The following is a 19,910-nucleotide window of genomic DNA, read 5'->3' as shown; positions in this document are numbered from 1 at the left end:
CCCAGTCTTAGTCCATAGAGTTCAATATTGAGCTGGCCCGCCCTTTGCAGCTATAACAGGTTCAACACTTCTGGGAAAGCTGTCCACAAGGTTTAAAGCCTTATACACACTATCAGTTTTTTTGCAGTTTTTTTTCTTCGGATTTACCAAAACCATTATAATATGATGTCAAACCTTAGGAGTTTCAATATGTATGCAATCAGGCAGGCCCTTGCACTACATGGTTTTGGTAAATCTGTAGGAAACTCAGCAGAAAAACTGATAGTGTGTATGGGGCTTAAGAGTGTGTCTATGGGAATGTTTGACTGTTTTTTCAGAAGCGAGTTTGTGAGGTCAGGCACTGACATGGATGAGAAAGCCTGGCTTGTGTTCTACACTCTAATTCACCCCAAAGGTGTTCCATCGGGTTTAGGTCGGGACTCTGCGCAGGCCAGTCAAGTTCCTCCACCCCAAACTCGCTCATCCATGTCTTTTATGGACTTTGCTTTGTGCACTGGTCCAAATCATTTGGTGGAGGGGGGATTATGGTGTGGGGTTGTTTTTCAGGGGAAGGGCTTGGCCCCTTGGTTCCACTGAAGGGATCACTTAAGGAGTCAGCATACCAAGACATTTTGGATAATTTCATGCTCCCAACTTTGTGTGACTAGTTTGGGGATGGTCCCTTCTTGTTCCAAAATGACTGCGCACCAGTGCACAAAGCAAGGTCCATGGACCACGTTCAGGCAATGGAGAGCTATCTATATCCTTGTTTTGGTGAAAAGAAAGAAAGAGGGCCAGCAGTCAGCTATTAAAACTAGCAACTGTAAACCAGGATGGAAGATGGGTCCTAAAGATGGCAAGTCTGTACAAAGAGGAAGGTGCCACAGAGAGTCTACAACCAGCCATAATAGATCTGTGCGCCAATATCAACCAGGTCATTCCAGCAATATCAAAATTACTATTCAATTCAGCTTTGATACCCTAGAGCAGCCAATGTAGCAGTTTTAAGCTTTCATTTACATTTTCAAGGTTCGTATTTGCTTGTCTCCCTGTGCTGGCAGTCCAATACATGTCATTTGGGACACAGTACCTGCTCAGATACAGTCGTCTATCCCAATTTGAAAGCTGTGTTGATATGGTTTCCTTAATGCAGACAGTGCGAGTTAAGTAGGTAGGGTTTTTTCCTAATCATTCTTACTTTGGTGGCTGCAGCATTGGTCCAATGCTGCATCTGTCTCTTCACTGAGAACCGAGCCATCGAACACCATAGATGGCTTGGTTCCCTCGGCTCCCCGAGAGGAGAGCTGCTGACTGTCAATTAGCAGCTCTCCTGCTCTGCTCACTGGAGCACTGAGCTGTGGAGGGGTGGGGAGCGGCTGTCTCAGCTTCTCAGCAGCTCGCTGAGAGGCCGAGACTATCATCAGTCCAGGCACCTGGCGGATCCAGACTTCTAGAGTCGGGATGACACAGTGCTTGGACTGATCTTGATGACATCAGCGGGTGACTTCAGACCGCTCTCTGCTGAAAACGGGTCACAGGAGTGCAAAATGGCTTAGACTCCTGTGACCGTTAGGAGAAGTCCAGCCAAAACGAGCCCAGGCTGGACTTCTCCTTCAAAGGACTCGCACGCACCTGCATGGATGTCAAATTGGGAACAGCAGCTGTGTCTGTGCAGCCGTTGTATCCCAACTGACATGAATGGGACTGCCTTGAGCATGGCCATTGCACGGGTGTATGCATAGGTATGCCCATCAGAATGAGGCATTTTTAGAAGAAAAACAAAAACCTGAAAGCACCAATTCCACAGAGTCTACCTTGCAGTTGAAGCAAGATACCATTAAGTTTACATCCGTTGCCTGCCACCTCAGGCACAACTAGATTCCTGGAGGGAGACCACTTTCCTTGATCCAGACTGCCAATATTTGACATCTGGAACATACACTATGGCAGGAGCCAGAATCACCTCCAACATTACAGCCACTCTTGTTCGTCGACATACACCACTGCCATGGCTGTCACATTGCACCCCTTACTGGCTGCCCTTTTAGGAGAGTTGTCCAGTGCAAAAGTGACAGTCCGATTGGTCACTTATGACTTGAGAATGAAGGACCTCACTTTGGACACTAGGTCTTTAACGTCTTGATTTGAATCAGGAAGGTAACCTTGCACCCTATGAGATATCGGATCCAAAAGGTGTACTCAAGGGATGGGAAGTTCAGTTAGTGCCTTTCTGGAGGACACTTGAATCAGAGGAGCTTACGAAGGACTACAGCAGAGACTAAGCATCTTGACACCAGAGAGCCAGCAGTCAATGCTATATCACACAAGAGCCTGGATCAGTATCCTTCCCCTCCAGATGGCAGTATAACGTAATTGCAAAGAATGGATAAAGCTGTCTCTTAATGAACAAGAGAGAAATAATAATGAAAAAAAATAAAAATCTGAAGGAAGAAAATCTAGCCCCCTCTTTGTATACATAAATGTATCCATGGGCATATACTATAATCACAACTTCAACCATAAATGGGCGATACCTATTATTATAGCTAAAGGTAAGAGAAACAGCCACAACTCATCATTCATGGATGATTTTCAATGGGATAGATTGTTTTGTTTTTCAGGCACTCAATACCCACCCCCCCTGATCCTTCTGTCAAGATATGGGAGGTCTTTTCCTACAATTTATTAAAAAATACAAACAAAATATACTGTATATGCAATTTTGTAATTAAATTAACTCACGTCACTTTTTTCTGTGTTTTCAAGTTGCATGGCTTCATCCTCCATTTCCTTCAGGCCTTTTTCTTGAATTGTAAAAATCCAATTCTTAACACCATCAGATTCTCCTGACGGCTCCTCATCGCTGTCCCTTCGTAGAAATAGAAAAAAATAAAAAAAATAAATTATCCTAGATTAGAGCAGTACATTTATGCTTTCAGAAATCTGGTATGGGCACTTGTGTATAAGCAGTAATGGAAAAAAAACAAACATAAGAACTAGTTTGTAGCTGCTCAATGAACATTTTCCGAATGCTAGCTATTTTAAGTAAAAAAGCAGCAAACATGGACTTTACAGGCACCAATTATAAAAAAAAAAAAATATATATATATATATATATATATATATATATATATATACACACATTTTATTTAACACATAATACAAAAAGTTAAAAAAAAAAAAAAAAAAAAAAATGAATACTAGCGATCTTTAACACACTGAACCTACAGTGAGTGCATGTCTGCTTCCAAATCATGCACAGGGTATGCATACATAGATTTCATCCTAAAGTGGTTGTGAACCCTTACATATACCGAGTGAAGGGACTATCCTCAGGTGATACACAGATGAAACAAATCCTCCTACATAAGTTGTATCTGTCCATCTGCCGTCTTCAATTCTCTACAATTTTTCAAAGTGCTAATTTTTTAAGCTTGTCTGAGAGTTCAGAAGAAAATGGACGGAGAGCTGAAGTTACACTCTGCAGAGCTCAGTGAGGAGAGCTCTGACAGCTGCTTGTAGGGAAGGAATACACACTCCTTCACACAGCACACAGGAACGGGGCTTAGGCTGTCAGTCAGCTGGAGCTCCCTCCTCTGTCACATTCTTTCTCTTGATGTCAGGAAAACTTGCAAGTTATTCATGCCGATAGAGTAACGAAGCAGCAGACAGAATTACATTTAGTGCTCTTAATTGAGACATGTAAAACACTAAAGAGGGATATGTTTTGTTCATATTTCATTTATGAGGTTTACAACCACTTTAATGGAGTGCAGTGCCACCGTTTTACAACAAAAAATAGAAATGCATGTTTTGATGTGTTAAAAGGCATTTCAGCAAGAATAATATTTTACCAAAAAAGAAAAAAAAAAAAAATAACTATACCGTAAATGAGAGCTAAATGTCAATGTGTTACCAATTTAATAACGCTTTTATAGATCCATAAGACCAGTATAAAACCAGTAAGTGTACAGCATGCTGCATCCATCAGATATTCATGTTGTTTATAACCGAAATGGGAATGCAAAGCAGTCCTGCCATTATGCATGGTCATCAGATAAAAATAGTGTTGTGTTCTGAATTATCTGCATACATATGTGACAATACACAAAAAGATAAAATGGGGGAGCTGCACTATATTTTCTACTTTAATGCAGAAAAGGAATTAAGCATTAAGGTAAAACATCTCCAGCCTTTGGAACCACTTTAACTCTAAAGCCCCATATACACACACTATCAGTTTTTCCCTTCAGATTTACCAAAACCATATAATGAGGTCAAACCTTAAGAGTTTCAATTTGTATGCAATCAGCCAGGCCCTTGCACTACATGGTTTTGGTAAACCTGAAGGAAAAACTCAGCAGAAAAACTGATAGTGTGTATGGGGCTTTACAGGCATATTCAATGAGGCAATACATAACACAATTGCAGCATATCCTGTAGCAATGAAACACATTATCTCTTAATGGATCCAGAAAACATAAATGACTGTTTGCTATGGGCTTACACATTATTGTTCAAAAAAGAAGGTGGGGGAAAAATGGTGCAAAGACCATAAACAATTTTTTATTGAATTGTAAATAATTCTATTCAGAAGAATTCCTCTTCTTCCACTATTCAGTTCAATAGCTGAGGAACTGAGGAAGAAGAAGTCTCCAGGGAACGTGTCCAGCTACTGCACATGCTCCATTGCCGACATCAGGGTGAATAAAAAATAATCAATGATAAAAAAAAAAAGTTTTGTTTTTTATCGATTTTTTTTTGATTTTTATTAAATGTATTTCATTAAAATGCTTTTGGAGTAAAAATATATCAAAAAGATAGTTTTCTATTAAAGATACATTAATAAATTTAGTTTATTCAGTATGAAATGGAGCTTAGTTATTTATGTAGCATGAGGCTGCATTTTCTGCAATATTTACAGTTTTGGTAAACTCATTCAATGAATCCAAGCCCTGCAAGCTTAGATAACATGCACTGCATTGAAGCAATTTCACAGTAACCATGATATAAAACAAACTTCAAGAATATTCCTTTATCCCATTGTTTTGCAAAACGATGTACACTTCAAACTGTATGATTGAATCTGTTCTGATATCGCTGTTTTACTAACCTGACAGCTTATTATTCTAAATAGGAAACCTTCATTTTGTTTGCAAATATTAAGGATTTTAACTACCAGCAAGAATAAGTCCTTACATTTAAAGAGCACCTGTTACTTCAGATCCATCATGGCAGCACTTGTTAGTGGGCATCCACTCACCTGCCGCTGTCACGTCCCTCACCTTGTTGTGTCAATACCGCATCACCAGCCTTCCCATTAACCACTTGACATCCACGCTATGGCCGAATGACGGCCACAGCGGGGATGTGAATTCCCGGGAGGCCTCCCCTGTGCACGCTCCCTGCGTGCAACCTACAGGCCGCACGTGGACCACGTTGTGATCACCAAGTCACTGAGACTCAGGTGATCACCGATCTGAGTAAGGGGCCGGTCCCGGCCCCTTACCATGTGATCAGCTGTCAGCCAATGACAGCTAATCACATGATCAAAACAAAAGCTCGCACGCTGATAGCAGAGGAGAAAAAAAAAAGCCGATCACTGGCTCAGCTTAAAGGGACATTGGTCCCGAAATGGAAGAGGCAATTATGCCTCATTTATGCCATCTGAAAGTGCCCACAAGTGCCACCTATCAATGCCACCTAGAAGTGCTGCCTATCAGTGTAACCAATCAGTGCCCATCACTGCCACCTATCCATGCCCATCACTGCCGCCTCATCAGCGTACATCAATGACGGACAAAAATTACCCATTTTAAAATTTTATAACAAAATTATTTTTATTTGGTCTTTTTAAATAAAAAAAAAAAAATAAAAAAAATAATTGCACAGGTGATCAAACACAACCAAAAGAAAGCTCTATTTGGGGGAGGGAAATGAAAAAAAAAATAATTTGAGTAAAGTGTCATTCAAAATGCATCAATGCTGAAAGCTGAAAAATGGTCTGGATAGGTGGGGGGTTTAAGTGCCCAGTAAGCAAGTGGTTAAAGTGAATGGGACTGTCGGTGAGTAAACAGCGGGTCAGAGGAGGAGCCACTGCGGGACAGAGATGACAGTTGCTCTTTAAAAAATTAGGATTTCAATTGACTTGATTTAAATGAAATCCACCCCTGGCTGACATCATCGGAGTGGCTGGAACAATTGAGGCGGAGGATACCTGCGGCTATCCTGCTGTCATGCTTGGCCGGTTAACATGGCAGTGGTCTGGACATTGTTCACCTGTTTTTTCCATCCTTGCAATTGGTAGTGACCCAGCGGCTCCTGTCTCCACATACGTTTAGTGCTTCTTGATATTTACACCTTGTAGGTAGAATTATTTACAATCAGAGAAAGAGCTCACTTACTGTGGAGGTGAGCAGTAATGACTAGGCCTCTCCTAGCAACGTGCTGGGAGTATTCCAGTCAGGTAGGTAAATGGCCTACACCTATAGCAAGGGCATTATTCAACCTTAATCAGAGCTGCGCAGTTTGTTTTTATCTACAGACATCCCCATCATGGTCATAAAAATGCAATTTCCTGGCTATTTCAACCAATTTAGCATCATTTTTTCCCTTACGTCCTTTCTTCTATTACATAGAGGTGAGGGTTTTTGTAATCCTTAGAGATCGCTTGGAACAATTTAACTGGTAAGAGTATTCCAAGAGCAGAGAGCACAAGAAGTTATTAGCAGACAAGATTTCTGGAAGGATTAACAGATACTTTTTTGCACTTTAAAAAAAAATACATTTGACAGATCTAAAGAGAACAAGTAATAGAAGTGCATTGTTACTTTTTACATACCCTTTATCCTTTTACCTTAACCACTTGCCGACCACTGCATGCCGATATACATCGGCACAATGGCAGCGGTGGGTAAATGGGCATACCTGTGCATCCCCTTTAACTGGCGGGGCTAGGGGGCTCTCCCGGCGATCATGTCACGAAGCCGCAGAATGGTGAGATACCTATGTAAACAAGTATTTCCCAGTTATGTAGAAGAATACATATCGGCCTAAACTGGGGGAAAAAAAACGTTATATATATTTTTTTGGGGGGGGGATATTTATTATAGCAAAAAGTAAAAAATATTTTTTCTTCTAAATTGTCGCTCTTTTTTTGTTTATAGCACAAAAAAATAAAAACCGCAGAGGTGATCAAATACCACCAAAAGAAAGCTTTATTTGTGGGGGAAAAAGGAAGTCAATTTTATTTGGGTGCAACGCTGCATGACCACGCAATTTTCAGTTAAAGCGGTCAGGAAGGGGGTAAAATCTTCTGGGGCTGAATCGGGTAATGTATACGTAAAAGGCAAACTTGTTTTGAATTTAGTGGGCAATAGTCACATCCCATCAGTTTCTTTTTTTTGCCAGTGTTTTCGCTAGGAATATATACTCTATTTGTCCTTCTACCACTCTAAAGCCCCATACACACTATCAGATTATCTGCTGAGTTTTTCCTTCAGATTTACCAAAACCATGTAGTAGAAGGGCCTGCCTGATTGCATACACATTGAAACTCCTAAGGTTTGTCCTCATATTATATGGCTTTGGTAAATCTGAAGGAAAAACTCAGCAGATAATCTGATAGTGTGTATGGGGCTTAACAGAGACAGTTTTGGGGTTGAGTGTATATCAGTTGCAACTGGCAGCTTTTTACTTAGGTTTCCAGAATCAGGAGTGCTACCTTGACTCTTGTCTGCGTTTCTATGGAAATTCTTGAAGGTGGGAATGTCCTCAGCAGGACACAGGCATCAAAAAAATAAAAATAAAATAAATAAGCTGACAGCGCAAGGAAGGGTTAAAAAATCCTATCTGAAGCAAACAAGGTCTGGCTTTACCTAACGCAATTTAAACTTAACCCAGATTTTACCTAACCCCTGCCAATCCATACTTGCTTGGTCAGGGAACAAGACATGCATGGCGATATAAGGTCCCCATCACTCATTGTGATGTATTTGTGACTGATTGATTTATGGCCACCAATGTTTTGGGGTCAGAGTCAGGGGTATAAACTTACCCATCAGAGTCAGAGTCTGAACTCTCATTACCCTGCTCCACCTTCCATCGCTTATATCTATCAATCAGGTCTGTTAAGTACGATGTTTTCTTGGCATTCCGCACAATGAATTTGTGTTTCAGGAGTTCCTTTGCCGTTGGTCTCTAGAAGGGAAATTGTTGTTAGGCAAGAGCATTGATGTTACACGATACAAATTCTGATACAATCTTCACTGATGGAGATATGCCCGTTTCTTTGTTCTCTTTGCAGGTTTTTTAACCATGCAAATTAGATGCATGTGATACAATGTAAATTGAGGGCATCCACACAAATGGATAGCAAGATTTTTTACTTCTTTGCAACCTAAATGAAGTTTAAAGTGGAGCTACATTGCACCAAAACCAAAAATGCTATTTAATTCATTTTTAATATTCAAAAAGTGGCACTTTTCAGACACGTGCGTCACTTTTTACCAAAAAATAAAATTAAAAAAAATTGTAAAAAAATAAATAAAAATAGAGTTTTGCATCACTTTCAAATCACTTTTCAGGCGCTTTGGAAGCACTGCCCATTCACTGCAACGGGCCAGGCGTTTTGGGAGCTCCCAAATGGCCCCAAAGATGCTGCTTGCAGGACTTTTCGTAACGTCCTGCAAGTGCACCTCCCAGTGTGAAGAGAGACACTAATGAATGGGAGGAGGTTTTTCAGGTGCTTTTCAGAGGCTATTTCTAGTGCTAAAGCGCTTGAAAACCAACTCAGTGCGAAAGTAGCCTTACCCTGGCACTAACCTAGGTCAATCCTTGATCTAGGTATTTCTTCTTTATTTTTCTTTGTTTATTTATTATTATAATTTTTTTTACACGCACTTTTTTTTCTTACTCTGCAAAGAAAGAGAAAGATGCATTGCATCTTTCCTCTCCATTCACAGAGAGAGAAACACAGGGGCAGACTTCACAGTGACTGATCACTGTGGTAGCCAATCAGAGGCTACCACAGTGATCAGGTGATCCGGAATTGTGAGTGTCGGGTCCCGATCGGTAGTATGGGGCTTGCGGTGAGACCACGGTCTCTGTGCTGGAGGTGCTCTCCCAGCAGAAGGGGAGATACGCATATTTGCAGCCCCATGGAAATAAGCCCAGTCCAGTGTGGTACATCGGCAGGAAGGGGTTAATTAAGCCAGCTACATTTTTCACTAAAAGTGAATGAATACTTGCCGATTCTGCCGTGGAGGTACTTGTTTAGGCACTTCCTGCTATAAAAGGACAACAACATGTTCTTTGCCAAACTGAGCTACTACACTGTCACCTTGTCAACATTCCATTGGTTAAGCGATCACAAATGACTGTGCCAAACACAAAATTGCGTGCAGGCACAGTCTACCACTGCCCCATCAGTAAACCAATCCTGAGAAGTTGCAGGCAACCAACACTGTATGTAAAGTGGAAGAGCCGGAAAAGAGGCAGGAGATCAGCACAACTGTGAAAACGGTTTGATGCTCTTTGCTTTTTCATATTCAATGTCATTCAGTTAGAATTTAGATCTACTTTAACCATTTGTGCAGTCAATTTGCTCAAAAGTTATCCAATAAGTAAAAGGTGGAGTCAGCTTCTGGCTTTGTATATGGCTTGGATTTGAAAAAAAGAAGGATCTACTTGCTGTAGCCCTCAAATCTGTTTTTGACCACCTGGGAAATTAATGTTTTCTTGCCCACCCATGTATGTTATAGCACTTTCGGTTTCTTTCGCTATACTAATACATACATTTTAAGTCCAACAGGAGGAAAAACGTCTATCATAATGGTCACGGCAAGTGTAAAAACTCAGAACTCAAGCACAGATATCTCATTAACAGGGTTCCCGAGAGATAGACGTACTGTTATGCACCCCACTATAAAAATGGCAAAAAGTGGGTGTACTACCCCTTAAAGAAGTTTAAAGTGACAATGGGCCCTTAGATTAAAAATCATTAAATCCCAATTCAACCCATGTGTTCATTATGTTTTCACATGCCTTGTCCATGGTTGTAAGATTTTGCTGCTTCATGTTCTCAACAAATCTGACACTATGGGGTCTATTTACTAAAACTGGAGAGTGCAAAACCTGGTGCACCTCTGTGTGGTAGCCAATCAGCTTCTAACTTCAGCTTAAATTAAACTAATATTAAAATTCTATGTAAAGCTTTACCAGATTTTGCACTCTACCATTTTAGTAAATCAATCCCAATGGCTTATTATCAATATGGATGAATACCACATACTGATGGCTGAAACCACTATAGAGATCACTTGATAAAAATAGGATTTCTTCCATAATGTTAGAAATAAGTATAGATTCAAAAACATGGCCCTTCAGCATTTTGTTAGAGGATGAGTACTAGTTACTATGCCAGTTTCAACTGACATTAGCATTATGGTAAACCTGATCACAATCCCCCCAATAATCTCCCAGTATGGAGAAGAAGAAGATTTCATTGTGGACTCGAGAACACTCAAGCTCTTGTTAGTCTTTGGCGATTACCAATACATACTACACAAATATAAAACAATGTTTAAACTTACAAAGCTCGGCTCTTTATTCAGACAGGCCTCCACAAATTCTTTCAGGAGTTTACTGTAGTTTCCGTCCAATGTGGGGGGGTTATTCTTGGGAATGTGGAACAACACTTTCATCGGATGCATTTCAGACAGAGGTGGTTCTCCTTTCGCCAATTCAATTGCTGTAATGCCCAGTGACCATATATCAGCCTGTAACCAAAACACAAGTAATATAACAGGTCAAGGAGCTCGTCTGTGTATTACATGGGCAATGGAATATGTCCACTAGGAGGCACTATTAAATTCATATATATTCTCATACACCTACCTACAGCAGAGCTACACTGAAGCTAATCACTCCTGAGACTAGATATTTCAGAATGTATCTCAAGAAATACATCTGCAGTTACCAAGCTTGTACCCAACGCTTCAATGGGCAGAGAATCTGATGTAAGCTGGCCATAGACGGATCAAACGATTAATCTAACAATCAACGTCTGACAAACAGGCTTGTTAAAAATGTTTTATCAATCATTAGCTGCAGCTGCTGATCAGTGTATTCTGACAGCAGAGGAGTCGTCCCGCTGTCAGAATTACAATAGCACAACTGGGAGGATTTCTACATCCACCTTGCTTTTGTGGATGGGGAAATCCATTTTTGTTTTGGGGTTTTTTCCGATCATTCCACTGATCACTAGTCACCCATGGCCAGTCCTAAGGGTGATGCCAGGATTTTTTTAAATGGTAGCTTGCAGTTCCTCTGCATCCAGAACCTGCACTTGGTCTTAAAGTATATCTAGATTCAAACTGTTTCCTTCAAGTTTTTATTTGTCAACTCTGTCCAACCAGAGAGATCCAATTTAACTTTTTTTGTAACAGACAACAGAAAGAAAGAAGAAAACGAGGCAAATCCTCTCTGATGGCCATACACTAGCAGATTTTTTTAGTTAAAGTGTTACTAAACCCACAACAATAAAATCCATCTGTATATGCTGTAAAACATGTTTGTTATACTCATTGCGGAACCTAAGAGGTTAAGTCTCTGTGATGTGTAAAGAGGTTGTTTGATACTTCTCTGATCCTTGTCCTTTTTTACTGTCCTCAATCCATCTCCTGATAATACAGAGTCCTAGGAGGCACCCTGCACATGCTCAGTTTGGTGTGTAATTCAAGCACATTTTTTTTGGGGGGGTGCATGTGATCAGTAGGCGCTACAACTTTCTCAAACAGCACCTCCATCCGGTGCTCAGGCTTCGAGGCTGCCGACACCTGCAAGGTACCAGAATAAAGATAGGGAAGGTCGGCACTCAGGATGATATCCAAAAAATAGTATTAGTATTCCTTCATTGAAAAGACATGTACAAGGCTGTAAAAACAGCCTATGCATTTCAGATATTAGTTCTGTCTAAGGACTAACGTCCAAAATGCGTAGGCTATTTTTACAGCAATGTACATGTCTTTTCAATACTATTTTTTGGATGTCACTCTAAAAGCCAACCATCCCTTTCCTTACTCCAATCAGCACTGAGCAGACAGAGGGTCGGAGGTCATGCAGCCTCATAGGACAGTCAGAGGAGAATGAAAACTAATCCTAGAAGCTTTAAGCAGTGCTCGGCTGGACATTGATAGAAGTCACAAGACTGCTATAAACTGCTTTAGAGAAAAGGTATTCTCAGTAGTTTATATTTACTAAAATAATTGCCCTTTCTGTGTACTATGGGAGACCAGTTACAGTGAATGCTTGGTCCTGGGTTTAGTAACACTTTAACAATTGTGCGAACATGTGTATGAAAATTCTCAACAGTAGGCTTGATCAGTGTTTCTCAACTTTTTTTCAGTCAAGGCACCCTTTAAAATTATGGACAATCTCGAGGCACCCTCCAAAATGATGGAGTCTTGAGGCGCTCCATTCTATATAGTTTTACATGAAGCAGAAACATCAAATATATGTGGGACACCCAACGTTGAAGGTGATTTATTTTTCGAAAGCAATTACAGTTTTGCAAATTGGTACTGACTAGTATTCCAATGTTTCTCTTCTCCCTCAGTTTTTCCCCCCACCACTTAGCTAATGCGACCTTAAAGGTGATGGGAGAGAGGAAAAGGAGGGTCAAACAAGGATGATATGCAGGCAATTGACATCTTCCTTATCAACTGATGAGGTCATTGGTCATTGACAGCTAGAAGGTTGTAGTGGTGTAGAATGAAAACCCATGGCTTTGTGTAAATAAAAGGCCGGTTTCATCCACCCACCGTCTTGTATACAGTTTTTGGGCAATTTTTTGGCATTTTGCCAAGGCACCCCTAAAGAAACCTCAAGGCACCCTGGTTAAAAATAGCTGGGCTAAAAATGACGTGACAAATGTTATTCAAAAGTACTCCAATAGACATTTGCTTTTCAAGTGAATTGACTTTCCTGAACGGAAAAACACTCACTTTTAGAAATTCATTTGTTTGATCCTTCAAAATGTATCATCACTAGTAGAATTAAATTCTACTAGTGTATGGCCAGCTTTAGATAATTGTTATAACAATTGTCACCCTTGGAAGATTTCACCTCTATTCCTCTTTCAATGACCGCTACAAAATATAGCATTTTTATTTCCATCTCAAAGACAATGGTCACAAGGACAAACAGAGGATTAATGTTCCTAGCAGGGGCACAGACTCTAATACTCAAATAAAAGTTTGGCTTTAACCACTTAAGGACTGCCTCATGCCGATATACGTCAGCAGAATGGCACGGCTGGGCACAAGCACGTACCGGTACGCGATTCTTTAAGTGCCCAGCCGTGGGTCAGGAGCGCCCGACCCGGTCCCGTGCTCCGTGACTGTGCCCGCTGGTGTCCAGCGATCGGGTCACAGAGCTAAAGAACGAGGAGAGGTGTGTGTAAACAAACCTCTCACCGTGCTTCCCTGTGTGGCTGTCACCGATCGTCTCTTCCCTTTTATAGGGAATGAGGATCAGTGACGTCACATGCCAGGCCATGCCCCCCTAAAAAAAAAAAAAAAAAAAAAAAAAAAAACACACATAACGTCATACATAACACTATACTGCCCCCTAGTGGTTAACTCCTTCACTGCCAGTGTCATTTCCACTTTACGCATTTAAATAGCATTGATTGCTGTATAAATAACAATGGTCCCAAAAATGTGTCAAAAATGTCCGATGTGTCCGCTGTAATGTCGCAGTCACAATAAAAATCACTGATCGACGCCATTACTAGTAAAAAAAATAAAAAATGCTATAAAACTATCCCCTATTTTGTAAAAGCTATAACTTTTGTGCAAACTAATCAATAATCGCAAATTGTGATTTTTTTTACCAAAAATATGTAGAAGAATACGTATCGGCCTAAACTGAGGAAAAAAAATATGTTTTTTTTATATATATTTTGGGGATATTTATTATCGCAAAAGTAAAAAATATTGCATTTTTTTTTTAAATTGTTGTTCTACTTTTATTTATAGCGCAAAAAATAAAATCCGCAGAGGTGATCAAATACCACCAAAAGAAAGCTCTATTTGTGGGGGAAAAAAAAAGGATGCCAATTTTTTTCGGGAGCCACGTCGCACGACTGTGCAATTGTCAGTTAAAGCGAGGCTTAAGTGGTTAAATACAATTAATGTATGGTGCCAGCTAATATTTTTACTACACAAAGAAATCTATACGGTGCACCTTAGCAGCCACAAAAGCTCTGGCTTATAATTCAAGCTGAAGTCATACCCCTTGCACTCTCACAAATCAAAAAGTATCACTCGAAAGAGGTCTCAGATTTTTTTAATGTTTTGGATAGACAAGGATTAGATGTAATTTTTTTATTGCCATCTGTGCCCCGTTAACCGCTAGCTGAGCAGCCGCCACATTTGTACTGCGGTAGCATGGCTCAGCTGCGCGGATCGCCGTTATGTTACATCGGTAACAAACAGCCACTAGGAGGCATTTGCGCGCCACCGGAGGCACGCACCCCCCCCCCCACGCGCTCCCTGAGCCGATGCGATGTGATTGAGACTGCCGGCCTCCTGCGATCGCTCGGGGCACACGGAGAACCGGGAGCTGTGTGTGTAAACACACAGTTTCCAGTTCTGTGAGCAGTGAACTGACAGATCGTCTGTTGAACGATCTGTTAGTTTCCTTGCACAGTCCCATCCCCCTTCAGTTAGAACACTCCCTAGGATACATATTAACCCCTTCACTGCCCCCCAGTGTTAACCCCTTGACTGCCAGTGACATTTTTACAGTAATCAATGCAATTTTATTCGCACTGATCGCTGTATTAATGCCAATGGTCCCAAAATTGTGTCAAAATTGTGCGACGTGTCCACCATAATGTTGTAGTCACGAGAGAAAAGAAAAAAAACTCATCGCTGATCACCGCCATTACTAGTAGAAATAAAATTATTAATAAAAATACCATAAAAACGATTTTGTAGACGCTATAACTTTTGCACAAACCAATCAATATACGCTTATTGTGATTTTTTTTACCAAAAATATGTAGAAGAATATGTAATCGGCCTAAACTGAGGAAAAAAAGTTTTTTTATATATTTTTTGGGAATATTTATTATAGCAAAAAGTTAAAAATAATGTGTTTTTTTCAAAATCGCTTTTTTGTTTATAGCGAAAAAATAAAAACTGCAGAGGTGATCAAATACCACCAAAAGAAAGCTATTTGTGGTGGGGGGGGGGACATCAATTTTGGTTGGGAGCAAAGTCGCACGGCCGCGCAATTGTCAGTTAAAGTGACGCAGTGGCGAATCGCAAAAAGTGGTCTGGTCTTTGGCCAGCCAAATGGTCCGGAGCTTAAGTGGTTAAGGTGATTCACCCTTCTCTATTTGTCCTGTGTACTATTATCATTGAAAGGTAAAGTATAGAAACCCACACATTTTGGGTTGTCCCCAGAAAAGTAATAGAGAGGAAATCTTCCAATGGGGACACTAGTTCTGGTGATGTGGGGGGGGGGGGGTCTCCAAGAAACTCCCATAATTTGCCGGGATTTCCTCTCACTTCTTGTTTGGCTATGGGACAAGAACTAAAAGGAAATCTCTGCAATGGGACACAGATGATGAAAAAAAAAAAAAAACGACAGTGGTTATAACATTCCCTTGCTTCATTCAAAATGAAAAGATAAAAAAAAAAAAAAAAAAAGGTTTTGCCTATAGTTGGACTTTAATCACTGAACAAGCCAGATATTTTTGACCCTACACTTGAATGTGGCCAAATGTAAGAAATATGTTTGCGATTTGTTAAGGTTACAATCTGCCATGACATAGTTAAAGACCTAGATTGCAAACTCTGAAAGAATTGCGTGTTGGAGTTGGGTAGAATATGTGCGGACTGCCTTTGGCAGACACAATAGGCAGTGGTGTACACATTTCAGAAGTCGTTCTACAGGTTTGCCCATCATCAGTATTCATGAAGTCTTCATCACAGAACACAAGCATATCAGCCCTTAAATGGAACACAAGCGAATTGTGTTCAGACAGTGATTCATTATTCATTGAATTACCTGTGCTTTAATTAACATTAGGCCCGAGAAAAATAAAATAAAAAATACCCTGTTCCTTACCTTAAAATCGTACGCTGATTGCTTTATTACCTCCGGTGCCATCCAGAAAGGGGTGCCCACAAAAGTATTTCTCTTGATCTGCGTATCTGTAAGCTGCCCAGCAACACCAAAGTCAGCCAGCTTAACGTCGCCATTTTCAGATAATAACACGTTTGCAGCTGAGACATAAACAACATTTTTGTTAGCACAATCACTTATCTCATGAAACTACCTATTGCTCATGCCAATGCTATGCTTTTACCTTTGATGTCTCTGTGGATCTTCTTTTCTGAATGTAAATAATCAAGTCCTTTTAGTATTTCCCTTAATATTGTAGCAATCTGTGTTTCGTCTAGCTGACCAGGCTCGAGCTGACATAGAATAGACAACAAATCAATAAAGAGGTGGAAATAAAAAAAAAAAAAAAAAAAAAAAAAAAAAGTGTGCTCAGCACGGAATATCATAAGAGAAAACCAAAATATTGTCTTATTACATTATGGGTAGATTTAGATACAAGTCTAAATCTCCTGTTATTCTGAAGCCCAATCCGCGTTTGGATGGCACTTCAGAGGCTACTGACAGGCAGCGTGGAAGCGATGTGACACCTCCTCACTGCCAGACCAAATTTTACCAAATTTTTGCCAACAAACACGCCACGGGCTGTTTGTGGTACTTCTCCATTTACTTGAATATGCAGGATTTTGCAGGCTTGCTAAATGTTGGGTAAACAATGCGGCTTCGCCAGCTGCATGTAACCACCCTTATCCATCCATCAGCTCAACCACATATCTATATGACACCTTATGCATTTACAATAGCCATATAGCAAGCAATAAATGCATAAACATAGCTGTATACAGTAATTATCTGTTTTTAAGTTCGTCCAGGTTAGTGTTAGTGGACGGTCCCAGCTTTCTAACACGTGACTGTTCACTCATGTTTTAAATCTGATTGCTTGAATACTCCTATCATATCTATGGAAAATCAGGACATCATTTGTCTCTAGAGGATCCAATCAAAAAAGACATGATTGTACATACTGGAAATTGGTAATATTTTGTTAAACAAACAATGCTCCTTTTTTTTTTCTTTTATATATTTTATTTTAGGTGAGAATGCATTTAATATCAGGAGCCGCAACATTTGGCCATAGAAAGAATTGAAAATTACAACACAAAAAAATGATTGAAAAGCAAACCAGTAGAACAGGGTCTAGAAAAGGATTCACAGTGAGCACCAGGATGGATAGCGGCTGGTTACAAATTGATAGATGGAGACAGAAACAAAATTATGCTTTTAGTAAAAATAGGATTTTTATAACAGCTTACCTGTAAAATCCTTTTGTTTGACGTACATCACAGGTCACAGAGCCATAGTAGTTACTATGTGGGTTATAGGCCACCTTCAGGTGATTGACACTGGCACACCCTAAGACAAGCAGTCCACTTCCTATATAACCCCTCCCACTACTAGGAGTACCTCAGTTTTGTAGCAAAGCAATATACGTGTATTAGAAGAGGGCAGGGACCTCTGTGTCCCGTGATGTATTCCAAGAAAAGGATTTCACAGGTAAGCCATTATAAAATTCCTACCTTCTTTATCGTACATCACGGGACACAAAGCCATAGTAGTTACTATGTAGGATGTCCCAGAGCAATGCAAACTGAGGGGAGGGAGACACAACAAAAGTAGGGCACCATGAGACCAGAGGACTTATACTGCTGACTGTAGCACACTAAGCCCAAAGGCAATATCCTCATGCCTTCTTACATTGATCTGATAAAATCTGGTAAATGTATGGACTGAAGACCAAAGTTGTGGCCTTGCAAATTTGAGCCATGGAAGCTCGGTGATGCACTGCCCACAAGGTAGTAACAGCCCTAGTGGAGTGCGCTTTGATTTGAGAGGGTGGAATCTTCCTCTTTAAACCATAAGCTTGAACAATTACTTGCCAAATCCATTTAGACATGGTAGATTTCGATGCTGTCTGTCCTTTTTTAGGACCTTCAGGCAACACAAACAAAACATCCGTTTTCCGAATCTGAGCAGTTGCCTTTAAGAAAGCTTTGACTGCTCTCACCACATCCAGAGAATGTAGTGACTTCTCTTCCGTAGAATAGGGTTCTGGAAAAAATGAAGGTAAAACAATACCCTGGTTTAGATATAACCCTGACACTACCTTTGGTAGAAAGTTAGGATGAGGATGCAATACCACCTTATCCTTGTGAATAATTAAATATGGCTCTTTACACGAAAGAGCAGCCAACTCTGATACCCTTCTTGCAGAAGATATGGCTATATAAAAAAAGAGACCTGGCCTTTGATAGTACTCAAAGCCATCTTAATTTCTAACCCCATCTGCAGAAAGTCAAGGATTCTACCTATGACATATTTCCTGGGGTGCCAACCCGTGGATTCACACCAGGACGTCCAGACTCTATAATATATGATTCTGGAGGCCAGCTTCCTTGGATTAATCAAGGTAGATACCACTGAACCCAATAGCCCAAGCTTCTTCAGAATGTGGGTCTCAATAGCCAAACCATTAAATTTAGCTTTTGAAAGGTAGGATGGAATACCAGACCCTGCAAAAGACAGTCTGGACGTGGTGGTAGGGTCCATGGATCCCCTACTGCCATCCTTATGATCTCTGCTTAGCAGGATCTTCTGGGCCACAAGAAATCACCGACTTCCCTTCCTGCCTTATCCTGCAAAGAAGTCGTGAAAGCAGCAGAATAGGTGGGAATACTTAAATCATTGATGACTGATTCCACGGGAACACCAAGGCATCTGTTCCGCACGCTAGTGGATCCCTTGTTCCTTTCACAATGTTGTCCATCTTTTCGTTGAACCAGGACGCAAACAGATCCACGTCTGGGATCCCCCATCTTTGGCATATTGTCTGGAAGATATTGGGTGAAGGGACCATTCTCCCGGGAGCAACTGCTGGCGACTCAAGTAGTCCGCCTGCCAATTTTCAATTCCTGCAATGAAGACTGCCAATCGATAGGCAAGGTACATTGTTTTCTGTCTAAGCTAGTATGCGATTCAACTCTCTATGGGCCATACCACTTCTCGTGCCACTGCTGTGGCATTGTCGGATTGGATCCCGACAGGACAATTCTGTAATCTGAACGTCCAGGCCCTCAGGGCCAAGCGCACTACCCGAATCTCTAGAATGTTGATGGGTAAGGTAATTTCTGATCTGGACCATTTCCCTTGGACAGTCGCCGCTTCCAGGACTGCTCACCAACCTGAAAGGCTGGCATCTGTTACCACCTTCCAGGTAACCGGTAGGAAGGATTTTCCCTTCTGCAGATTCTTGGTTATCAACCACCAACTGAGGCTCCGGCGCACCCTTGGAGACAGACACATTGGGAAATATAGAGCTTGGACCTTCTTGTTCCAAGCCGATAGGATACTGTTTTGTAGCATAAGGAACGCCCTGGAATGAAGCCACCATCTTTCCCGACAACTTCATGCAAAGTCGAATAGAAGGATTCTTCTTTGCCTTGACCACCTGAATCAGTTCCTTTATGGCACGATCTTTGCTAGGGGCAAGAATACACTTTTCTGGGCTGTATCTATGATCAGACCCAAGTATTCTAATCTCCCTGATGGTTTTAAGGAGGAGGATTTCACTAGGTTGTGAACCCAACCTAGGTATTCCAGGTAGTTGGCTGTGGTGATCATACTTTGGTCCAAGCGGGCTAAAGACTGGTCTATCAAGAGCAAATCTTCTAGGTAAGCTATAATGGTTATACCTTAGGCCCTTAATCTGGCTAGAGGAGGGGCCAGGACTTCTGTAAACA

The 19,910-nt window shown here is 40.8% G+C and overlaps 1 protein-coding gene across 1 annotated transcript in view; it reads right to left on the bottom strand.

Annotated features, from left to right (window-relative positions):
• Nucleotides 1-19,910, bottom strand: part of STK24 (serine/threonine kinase 24) — a 77,056-nt gene that overhangs the window by 14,510 nt on the left and 42,636 nt on the right. Inside the window, exons 4-8 of the mRNA XM_077482991.1 lie at nucleotides 16,361-16,469; nucleotides 16,120-16,277; nucleotides 10,572-10,757; nucleotides 8,036-8,178; nucleotides 2,722-2,848 (exon numbers count right to left, since the gene is read on the bottom strand). Of these exons, the coding sequence (XP_077339117.1) occupies nucleotides 2,722-2,848; nucleotides 8,036-8,178; nucleotides 10,572-10,757; nucleotides 16,120-16,277; nucleotides 16,361-16,469 (723 nt within the window). The remainder of the gene's footprint in view (nucleotides 1-2,721; nucleotides 2,849-8,035; nucleotides 8,179-10,571; nucleotides 10,758-16,119; nucleotides 16,278-16,360; nucleotides 16,470-19,910) is intronic.

Source organism: Lithobates pipiens, unplaced genomic scaffold, assembly GCF_037356315.1.
Source record: "Lithobates pipiens isolate NorthernLeopardFrog02 unplaced genomic scaffold, aLitPip1_a1.2 Scaffold_16, whole genome shotgun sequence".
Classification (NCBI taxonomy): domain Eukaryota; kingdom Metazoa; phylum Chordata; class Amphibia; order Anura; family Ranidae; genus Lithobates; species Lithobates pipiens.
This window is presented reverse-complemented; position numbering and strand designations above follow the sequence as displayed.